General features: G+C 43.1%; 1 protein-coding gene across 5 annotated transcripts; it reads right to left on the bottom strand.

The window, feature by feature from the left end:
• Window positions 1-7,524: 7,524 nt before the first annotated feature.
• trmt61a (tRNA methyltransferase 61A) lies at window positions 7,525-11,520 on the bottom strand. 5 transcript variants are annotated; one of them, XM_088356313.1, is made up of 4 exons: window positions 11,350-11,520; window positions 10,402-10,742; window positions 9,338-9,604; window positions 7,525-8,126 (listed from the first exon to the last, which is right to left on the bottom strand). In XM_088356313.1, the coding sequence occupies exons 2-4, from the start codon at window positions 10,730-10,732 to the stop codon at window positions 7,834-7,836; spliced, it is 891 nt and encodes a 296-aa protein (XP_088212439.1). In that variant the 5' UTR covers window positions 10,733-10,742; window positions 11,350-11,520; the 3' UTR covers window positions 7,525-7,833. The 5 variants fall into 5 exon arrangements, with proteins under 5 accessions (XP_088212439.1, XP_088212438.1, XP_088212437.1 ...); XM_088356312.1 differs by having other exon boundaries at window positions 7,525-8,129; window positions 10,402-10,739; XM_088356311.1 differs by having other exon boundaries at window positions 7,525-8,129; window positions 11,350-11,517.
• Window positions 11,521-11,738: the final 218 nt, after the last annotated feature.

Genomic DNA, 11,738 nt, shown 5'->3' with positions numbered 1-11,738 from the left:
GCCTTGTTTATTGTCGTTAGGTCTTTGCAAATTCTTGTCGCCCATTATTTGAAGTGATGGGGTGATGCTCGCTTATACAGTCGTATGCAAAAGTTTGGGCACCCCTGATCATTTTCATGATTTTCCTTTATAAATCATTGGTTGTTCGGATCCGCAATTTCAGTTAAATATATTATATAGCAGACAAACAGTGATATTTGAGAAGTGAAATGTAGTTTTTTGGATTTACAGAAAGTGTGCAATCATTATTTGAACAAAAGTAGGCAGGTGCATAAATTTGGGCACCCCAACAGAAAAATGACATCAATTTAGTAGATCCTCCTTTTGCAGAAATAACAGCCTCTAAACACTTCCTATAGCTTCCAATGAGAGTCTGGATTCTGGTTGAAAGTATTTCTTTACGAAACATCTCCAATTACAGGTTTTTAACGTGGCCAGTTGCAAGTTGTTCTCCTCTTTGCATCTTCTCTGAAGAGTGGCGACATGGGAGCCTCAAAATAACTGACAAATGACCGGAAAACAAAATTTGTTTAATGTCATGCAGGGGTGTCAAACTCATTTCATATTGTGGGCCACATACGGCCTCGGTAGATGTCAAGTGGGCCGGACCATTAAAATTATACCTTACTATGCTATAAATAACCAAAAAAAGATCATGTCTGTCCTTTTTTTGTGTGTGTAAAGAAGCACAAGAACATTGGGAACATGTTGAAATTTAATGAACATCCCTTTTACAAAACATCAATAGCATTACATTGACATAACTTAAAACATTAACAGTAATGCACTTTAAGATTAAACGAGATTTATGAAGAAAGGAACTTTTAAACCATTTGCACATGTGCATATAAAATCTAATCTTAATCCCTACCTACACCTTACAAACTAAGGAGAGTGCTATTAAATGTGTAAAGAAGAAAGTATTCACATGTCCTGTAAATGTGTTAACTTCATACATGAAACACACATACACATACAATACATATTGAACATTGGACATGGAGTTGCATGAACAGTAGAAATCCACCGTACTTTTTTGTAGTGAAGTTGCTGACTAACATTAAATTGCACACTGGATACCTCAACAAGACAACGACCCCAAACACTGCTCAAATTCCACTAAGGAACAAGTACAACGTTCTGGAATGGCCATCTCAGTCCCCAGACCTAAATATTATTGAAAATCTGTGGTGTGCTTTAAAGTGGGCTGTCCATGCTCGGAAACCATCAAACTTGACTGAACTGGCGATGTTTTGTCAAGAAGAATGGTCAAAAATACCTTCAACCAGAATCCAGACTCTCATTGGAAGCTCTAGAAAGTGTTTAGAGGCTGTTATTTCTGCAAAAGGAGGATCTACTAAATATTGATGTCATTTTTCTGTTGGGGTGCCCAAATTTATGCAACTGCCTACTTTTGTTCAAGTAACAATTGCACACTTTCTGAAAATCCAATAAACTTCATTTTACTTCTCAAATATCACAGTGTCTGCCTGCTATATAATATATTTAACTGAAATTGCCGATCCGAACAACCAATGATTTATAAAGGAAAATCATGAAAATGATCAGGGGTGCCTAAACTTTTGCATACGACTGTATATGAAATGTTATGGCATGTGTGTGTACTTGAGCATTTAAGTTCCAGACCTTGTTTGAGCCAAGAAAACAAAAATCTTGTGGTGCACCACTTGTGCATGCGTGGATAAAAAAAACTATTTTGGTTTAAATATTGGGCTTTTTTTTTATATACACTTTGGCTTGTGCCCTGCATGCTGCATAAATTTGGCTGCTTTGCACTTGAACTAATAAGAGTGTAAAATATTAACGATGATAACATATCAAATATATATGTATTCCTGCTGCTTTCTACTCTTTTCAGTCTTTTTCACCAAAAACCTTCATGATTTCTGGTACACGTACACTACTTGGCGGCATGGTGGACCACTGGTTAGCACGTCTGCCTCACAGTTCAGAGGGTGCGGGTTTGATTCTACCTCCGGCCATTCTTGTGTGGAGTTTGCATGTTCTCCCAGTACCTGCGTGGGTTTTCTCCAGGCACTCCGGTTTCCTCCCACTTCCCAAAAACATACATGGTAGGCTTATTGAGCACTCCAAATTGCCCGTAAGTGTGGTTGTTTATCTCTGTGTGCCCTGCGATTAGCTGGCAACCGGTTCAGGGTGTCCCCCGCCTACTGCCCGATGATTGCTGGGATAGGCTACTTCACGCCCGCGACCCCCGTGGGGACAAGCAGTACAGATAATGGATGGATGGATGGATGGATGGATGGATGGATGGATGGATGGATGGATGGATGGATGGATGGATGGATGGATGGATGGATGGATGGATGGATGGATGGATGGATGGATGGATGGATGGATGGATGGATGGATGGATGGATGGATGGATGGATGGATGGATGGATGGATGGATGGACGGACGTACACTACTTTTAGTTTTGAGGTATTAACTGTTTTATGCGTACTACAGCCACTAGGGGTCGCAAAGAGGCGAGGAGCTGATGGGGAACTGAAGATGCCCTCAGATGAGGATGTACTGTTGATGACGTCATTGCCGCTGCTTAGCTACATGCTGAAAATTACATAACGTCACAATCCGTAAATTAAGCGCGTGCTGTGCACTTGTATACGTGCACTTATGTCACATGGATGGCGGGCGGGGGGTTTGATGGTCTTACATAAGAGCTCACCCCTCCAGTCATGATAAGATGGCGTAAAGACGGGGAAAGCTTTCAACTAAATCGTTGAGCGGCCGAGCTCAAAGATACAAAAAAAATATGGCTTGATATGGGATTTGGATTACGGATGGCTCAAAAATCCACAATTTGTTCATCGTTCCACATGCCGGAATAATTTCAGGTTTAATTAATGACAAATTAATGCCAATACAAACCAAATCTCGAAATGTCAGAGACATTTTGTGTGTCGACTTTTTTCCCACGTTAACTAACGCATGTGCAAAGAATCTTTGCAACGTTAGCACGATTTGACTTTAGCGAGAAAAAAACAACACAGCTGTACTCTGCAATCCAAAACTTTTGCTTTTCTCTCGCCGCATGTGTCTTTTTTATGGACTCAACTTTGACCTGGATCAACTTTATTCTTGCCCACCACTGTGTCTCCATAAAAAAACGACAACAATTTCAACGAAAACGACAGTGGACCTGTGACGGTTCCCCCAAACGCCCGCTCGAAATGCCACTATAGCGATTGCGCAATCAACGAATACTTTGTTCAGCGGACCTGGACAGTGGTGTCAAAACGGGTACTGGCGTGATTGAGGGCAGCCGGTACGCTTGCCGTTTCTTTCGCTCCTCTTGACGCTCACAATTTATGTAATCTTGCTGAGTGCAGCTCGGCATCAAACCAATACACGCACGCAATACAAGTGAGGCAAATTGAAGCTTGCACTTAGTAGATGAAGAGAAAGTAAAAATAAAATGCTTATTCATTGATTGTGCCTTCTTGTTTATTTTTCTTGTGTTGTTTACTTGTATGTACATTGTGAACTGTCTTGTCACCGTGGGATAGTGGGAACGTAATTTCAATCTCTTTGTGTGTCTTGGCATGTGAAGAAATTGACAATAAAGCAGACTTTGACTTTGACTTTGACAAGTACAAGGCAACAAAGTCAAATGTTGAAGTTGCAGTTTTAAAAAGTCACAACTCTGCAACGTTCTATTTTAATGAGATAATAGAGATAATGTTTTTAGATTTTTAATTTAATTTTAGAAGTGTTATTTAATGTTATTTAATTTTAGAAATGTAACAGCGGCACCTGACACTGATAGGCTGTTTGCTGCATCGCCATGGCAACAGCGGCAACGACTCACTCTCAGCTGCCCTACCTTCCTTCATTTCCAACAAACTATTTGCGCTGAGTGGCTTTTTCTGTACCTGATAATCACAGAAGCAAGAACTAATGTGAGGCCTGGACTTTCTCCTCCTCGGTCAAAAGGCATCTCCAATCAAACAAGTGATAAGGAAATGAAAGGAGCCATGGCCAATGCAAAAAGAAAAAAAAGGGAAAAAAAGTGGGGCACAATGGTTGTTGAGAGTTGTCAGAGCACCAATGCAATGCAATGAGCAACAACAATTGGAGGTGTGCTCAGCAGGGAGCGGTGAAGTTGACCTTTGATCTTCAGAACAATAAAAATCGTCCCAAGTATACGAGTGGAGACGTGACTAGCTGCACACGCACACGTATGCTTCTGTATACTCGAGGGACCACAATGACCAGCAGTGGAATGCCTGGCGGAAATGTGTCTCACGATGATGACATCACTGTGTTGTCTATCTTTTGGGTAGCAGATAGGAATAACAGCTTTGTTATATTTTGGGTTGTTATTGACGTCACTGACGGGTTAGCAGGTGTGCCTAATAAAGTGTCCTGAGTGTGTGACAGTGCGACCGGAGGTCAGGATGTTTGTCGGCTTCCAGAAGACAAGCCGCTTAGCGCCACGAGATGAGCAGCTCACAAGTCCTATTTTAAAGGCTTGCCCTGAAAGATTTTCAAAGCTCTGAAGCAGAGAAGCTAATGCGCCGTTTTAGCTCATGCCGTCATCACACGTGATACGTTGGCAAGATCGTTACAAATCGGGAAAGCTGCTGTCATGGCCTTTAATTTGAGGTATCATGACATACGCTTTGCTGAAAGCAGATTTTTCACCTAGTTTGACTAAGGAGGCAAAGAATCCCTACGTCCAAGATCAGCTGATTTTATGTTGATCTGTTTGACACTGATTAAATGTATTTGAAAATGGTTCAGTTTGGTGACTTTCCAATCATAAATAGGAAAGTAGGAAGTAGACTGGACCAGACTCAGGAAGTAGTCTATTCCTTTTGCAAGTTTCCATATTCCACTGATTCACTTCTTCTTTCAGAAGTAATCAGTAAAGATTCCGAGTAGGCCGTCTGAGTCTGTGATCCAAATAAGGCACGTTTCTTTATTTAACCCACAGTAGTGAGTAAGGCCGAGATTAGCGTCTCTCGTATCATGCCGGTCACAAAGATGCCGCCGTGTAGTTCATGTGGCGGCGGTGCTAAGAGGCTGCAGCCGGCCAGGTCGCTTCGTTCTGATGAAGCAATAAAATGTCCAAGGAAAGAACGTTGCCGTCTGACGAGCACCCGTCGGCAGTTAACTTCCTTTTTTAGGAAACGGCCACAGACACTTGTAAACGCTAAGCACTAACAACCAAATAAATAACGGGACATTCCAAAGAGGGAGAAGATCTCCCGGTACTGTCATGTCATCACCTCTTTACTTGGTGTTTTTTATATTTTTGTATAAAAGAAAGCCAATATCTATCAACATTAAACTGAGTGAAAAACAAACAAATGAAAAATATTTTAAATATTTTTTTATTTACATTTTGAATTTAAAAAAACACACACACACATATACATATATATATATATATATGTATACATATATATATATATATATATATTTATCACAATAAATGAATAAAAACAAGAACTGTTTTGCTCAATGTTTGTTTTCTGAAGTAATTTCAACAAACGTATAAAAAAAAAAAAGACAACTTGTAAGCTGACAAGTATTACCGTATTTTCCGGACTATAAATCGCTCCGGAGTATAAGTCGCACCAGCCATAAAATGCCCCAAAAAGTGAAAAAAAACATATATAAGTCGCTCCGGAGTATAAATCGCATTTTGGGGGCAATTTATTCGACAAAATCCCACACCAAAAACAGTCATGAACGAGCAACAACAGGCTAAACGATAGCAACAACAGGCTAAACGATAGGTATGCTAACGTGACAAACACAAACAAAGAGCTGAGAACGGGCCTGACGTAACATATAGAGTGATTAAGGACGATTACATGAATAACATGTTTATAAAACCATCGGTGTCACTCCAATTCATGAAATAGCAACAACAGGCTAAACGATAGGTATGCTAATGTGACAAACTCAAACAAAGAGCTGAGAACGGGCCTGACGTAACATATAGAGTGATTAAGGACAACTATTACATGAATAACATGTTTATAAAACCATCGGTGTCACTCCAATTCATTAAATAGCAACAACAGGCTAAACGATAGGTATGCTAACGGGACGAACTCAAACAAAGAGCTGAGACCGGGCCGGACGTAACATATAGAGTGATTAAGGACAACTATTACATGAATAACATGTTTATAAAACCATTGGTGTCACTCCAATTCATTAAATAGCAACAACAGGCTAAACGATAGGTATGCTAACGTGACAAACACAAACAAAGAGCTGAGAACGGGCCTGACGTAACATATAGAGTGATTAAGGACAACTATTACATGATTAACATGTTTATAAAACCATCGGTGTCACTCCAATTCATTTAATCCATCGATCGTTCTTTGTCAACAATGGGTGCGCACGGCTGAGGGCGCTTGCACTTCAAAATATTCTGCAGGCTCATATAACGATAGATAAACTATATTTCTAATAACTATAATACAAGCCAATAATATTATCAAACCATCCGTGGACTTTAAATCCATTAAATCCATCGATCAAATTCTTCGTCCTTTGTCAACATCGCCGCGCGTGCGCCCTGACGTCAGCCTCGTCTTTATTCCACAGATCTACTATATAACTATATTGTAGCGTTAACAAAGTACAAGGATAGACGTGGGTTTGGTAAACGGCTCTTTATTAAACAAAACAAACTTCCAAGCGTGTGGCGGCGTGGACTTCCAGACACGAGAGCTCCATGGCATAGGACCGGGCGTGCGTAATGGCCATGTCCGAGCCCCACGCACCGTTCGCGGACAGCCACTCGGCCGAGCGCCGGCCCCCGACTCAGTAGAGTAGGACCGGGCGTGCGTAAAAGCCATAATAGTTTTTCAAACCTTCTATGTCACTCCAAATCCTTAATTCCTTCAAACTCTTTGTCCTCCGTGTCACTTAGAAATGATCACCGCTAATGATGCCGGTAGTCCTTATGTGGGTACGTTTGTATGTAAACAACCGCCGCACCGTGCCACTGACGTCACTTGAAATAGTAATCCATTGGTACATCATGGTTCTCCAAACTTTCTTTCTGCTGCTCGATTACTGTTTTCAGCTGCATATTTCACAACTTGAAGTTTGTAACCTGCAAAATGAGTTTCTTTTTGGTGCCATTTTTCTTAAGCCCACCCAGTTGATGAGTCACGGCCAACGGTGAAATTTAGAGCGCCCTCATCCAGTTTCGTCTGAAAATATAATTTTTTTGGGTTGTTTTATCAAAGTCAAAGTCTGTTTTATCGTCGATTTTTTTTTTATATACTAAGACACACAAAGAGATTGAAATTACGTTCCCACTATTCCTCGGTGAGATAGTACACATATGCATACAAGCAACACAAAAAAAACCAAGAAGGCACAAACAATGAAGAAATAAGAGTGTTGAATAAATGATAAATAAACAAATAATAATAAATAATAATAATAAATATAAGAGGAGCAAAAATGGAGCAAGTGTACATACAGCAGACAGTGGACTTGGATATGGTGCTTTAAAGTGTTAATTGCTTTATTTGATGTTTTCTCTATTTTTCATGTTTTGAATATGTTCAAGATAAAGATATAAAAGCATGTGAAGTGATCAGCTATACTAAAAATAACATGGGAAGTGGTCAACTATACTTGTAAGTAAGTGATGTCTTAATGATCAAGTAAAAATTTGTGAAAAAAAACATATAAGTCGCTCCTGAGTATAAGTCGCCCCCCCACCCAAACGATGAAAAAAAACGCAACTTATAGTCCGGAAATTACGGTACTTAAAAAAAAAAAATGGTATTGAACAGCAAACTTGACTATGTTCTGGGTTTGGTGGCGAAGGTAAGGTACCCGGTGTGGGCGGGCATCTCGCGAGGCGGCGTGGTCGTCTTCAAGGAGACGGCGGCGTGATTGGAGGTGGGAAGTAAAGGGGAGGGGTGGCCGGGGGCGTCGGGCCCGAAGTCGGGAAGCGGCATGGAGACGGTGCGGACCTCGTGAACCCTCAGCACCACCTCCAAGGTTTCCACCTCCTCAAAGTTGTGAGCCAACAAAGCCTGGCATGTCCTCTGGACTTGTTCCATACACGGAGAGAACGAGCACACGCGACCTCCTGCTGGGAAAACACAACACGTAAAGCCTAAAGTCATCATGAAACTGGAGGACACTGCTCGCATGGCCATCGGAAACATGGCCGGTGGGGGGAGGACGCTGCTAGCATGGCTATTGGAAACATGGCCGGTGGGGGAAAACATAAAAAGGGCTTGCCGAAAGAAAACCAAACTACAAATGTAAGCCCTGCAATGGGGTGGGGTGAACCATCTTGACCATCACTGTGGCGGTCGCGACATTTAGCATTGCGCCGTAGGTGACGCCATGTTTGCCACAGCTGCATTAATGACCTGCCAGGGGTGATGTGGCAGCAACTTCGGTGCTGTTTCCTTTCGGGAGAGGACCACATAGCTGACGAGCGAATTAGGCAAGGCGGCCATAAAGTGGACGGTCTCCGTGGCAACCCACAGGGAGGGGTTGATGATTAAACAAGCTCAATGGGCAATCAACAGCATACTGGGCGCATTGTTAGGCTCGTATTTGTTTTATGCGCTTGCATCATGGAAAGAGGCTGGAAGGATTGCAAAATGTGGTGGGGCAGCGGGGAGGTCCTGGGGGGAGGGCTCAGGATGTCAAGGACCTGATGGAGAGCAGCTTTATTCTTTATTCTAAACAAGGAAGTCTGGTGGCTCGCCAAAACCACTACAAGAGTTACGAGCTAGGCGAGGGAACGAACGAGAGAGAGAGCAGAGAAGAACTTGCTGGCAGCAAACTGAAGCATTCTGCTAAAAACGGAAACTGAAGAAGTGAAGAAGACCAAATCAGATTTTGTTTTGTTGCTGCGCTTACGGGCCAGTCTGCTTACCAAGTTCCACTTTTGGGAGGACGCAAATGCGGTCACGTGACCTTGCCGCTGCGCGGCTCTCTATGGACATGCGAGACGAGACCTGCAGTCGGGCGGCGACGACTCCATAAAAGGCAGTCGAGAGGGGCCAAGAGCATCTCCAGCATCTTGCCTGCTGCCTTCGCTTTGCCCACTGCGACGGTTTTCAAAAACTGTCTTGGATGTTTTTACGAAGGAGCATTCAAAAAGACGTTTGACTGTCTTCAATGACTTTTGTCATAAAAATCTTAAGTTATCACAAAAGATTCGAGAGTGTTTTAACAAAGATTTGGTTTCATGACGCAACGTCAGAATCGTCTGACGCTGAAGCCTCTTGATTGTTGAATGTCAACGCTAAATAGCTTAGCATCGTCTTACCGTGTGCTTACCATGCGCTTTGAGGGCGGTCTTGGCGTGTGGCACGGCCTCCCAGGGGCTGGGGATGTCCAGAAAGATGGCGTCAGCCACGCCCGCTACCCCGAAGCCGTCCTTGCAGACGTCGGCGCAGGTGACGGTGACCAGGTGGCCCACGCGGTGCTCGCCGAACTCCTCCTCTGCCTTTTGGGCGCGCTGTTGGTGGAACTCCACCGTGTGAAGGTGGCCCGTAGGAGCTATGCTGCGCAAAATGGCGTGAGACAAAGACCCGCTGCCCGTACCTGAAGAAGAAAAAAAAAAAAAAACACACATTTTGTGAGTGAGACGCTGGGAGGAATCCTGAAAAATGTCGGATTCACATGGGAACGCTAAACGACAGAGTAAAACAAAGTAATGTGAAATTAAAATGATTTCGACCAAGATTAGCAGGAAAAACTTTAGACCACAACTCCGTACGTACTGTGTAAACGCCAAGCTACGACGTGTCAGACAAGCGATTTGAATGGTAAAAGACCTTGATTGCCATGACGACCAGCAGAGAAGCTTCAAAGTGGATGCTGACCAATCTTATTGTCGACCCCCCACCCAAGTCATGAACCCAACAACTAAATGGGGGGGGGGGCTGTTTCTGTGACAACCAGCCACAAGGTGACATGGCAATTTGATGCCAAGGCGACGACTAACATTTGCACGCCTGCGTCCACCTTGAATTCATCAGCAGGCAAAACATGAGCAACATGATGAAGCACCGCCATGACACACGTGCACGTGCACAAACACCCCCGTTGCCGCCACCAGGCCAGTAAAGGCAGAAATTATAGCGAGTGGAAGTCAATGTGAGAAGTGAGTCAATGTGAGTATTAGCCAAAACACTTCCAAGATTTTCCCAAATTGTCACGTACATTCATTCATTTCAGAAAATATTCCTTGTGTCTCCTTGAAGCCATCTTTGACGTTTACAAACTCAAGTACGTTGGACGACCAAATCTTTAGTGTTAACCAAAACACGCAACAGGTTTGCCTACAGTGTCATTATTGAGCGGTGGCTTGTTCAGAAAGGCGATACGGCGGTTCTCACCGGACTCGCAGACGACGGAGCCTGGCTTGAGCTCCAGCATGAGCGTGATGGTGGCGATGTCGGTGCTGTAGAGGATCTGCGTGCGGTGTGGCAGTGTGACGGTCCACAACTCGGGTGTGGGGTGCAGCACATGCACCCAGCCCCCTTTGCTGCAAGTCACCTTGGCGCCATAGCGCTTGCCGATCAGATCGGCCGAGTGGCGAATGGCGCCGTAGCGCGTCTGTGTCTGGCCCCCGTGCCGCACCTTCACCGGCATCATGGACTCGTGGCCCAGGTACACAATGGCCACGTCGCCGTCGTGGATCTCCTCCGAATACTCTGCAAAACTCATGACCCGGCTGCTGTAAAACGTGCAGAAAACAAAAATAGATCGACTTTATCGCACACTAAATTTGCATGTAAATAAGATATACAAAAACACAGCAAAGTATAGCATCGGAACCAGAGTTTAAATTGCCACCCTAAGATAATTTTTTGTTGTTATTTTAAGTGCATAATACATTAGTATATTTTTTGAGAGGTAACTTTGCACAAGGCGGTCAAACGGACAGAATCACGTCACTTAAGAGGTAAATTTAATTGGTATCAGGTATTGCGTGTATAAAAAGTCCTTGAGCTGAACTGATAAGATTACACTGCTTAGATTTAAACGTCTTCACAATTTAGGCATTCGTCAAATTCGAGCATTTATGAGGCCAATTTCAACTTTTTAGGATTACTACAACACGTCAAATTTAGATTAATAATGATAACGCAGGGATGCGTTTGACCCTCCACATTAATAACTGATAACAAAGACAAAACCAGGAAATATTCCTTTTTGGGACAGGATGGGTCCATAAAGTGAAAGTAAGATTGCGAGCATGCGCGATGACTTCCGTGCTAACCACGTTAGCTTGCCTGTCTAATGCAAAATAGAAAACCAAATTCAGTCAAAACTGGACTTACCGCGTCAACAACACTGTTTCTTTTACCTTTCACAGAGAGCACTAACTTCGAAAAATTAACTTTTTGCAACTATTACAAGCATGAAACCATGTAGACGTGCATATAGCCACATGTGTCTGCGAGTTCACAGGAAGGTGGGCGAAATAGACCGGAGGTAGACGCATAATGTAGATCAATACACTTCCTGGAGTGGACGGAAGACCCGAAATGCGATCGCGCAGCTCGTTTGTAGATCTACGTCTACCGCAACGAGAAATAGCAGGTGGTTTTTAGAATTTCTTTGCTTGTCGAGTAGAAAACTACGGAAGAGTAAAGTAGTAATACGGCAGAGGATTAGGGCCAGTGAAGAAAAAAAAAGGGGGTGACAGGATTCTGACTTTTTTCTCAGA

Source organism: Syngnathus floridae, chromosome 16 (genome assembly GCF_059516105.1).
Source record: "Syngnathus floridae isolate MCC-2025c chromosome 16, RoL_Sflo_1.0, whole genome shotgun sequence".
In the NCBI taxonomy this organism is placed as follows: domain Eukaryota; kingdom Metazoa; phylum Chordata; class Actinopteri; order Syngnathiformes; family Syngnathidae; genus Syngnathus; species Syngnathus floridae.
Note: the sequence above shows the minus strand (reverse complement) of the source record. Positions and strands in the feature narration are given on the sequence as shown.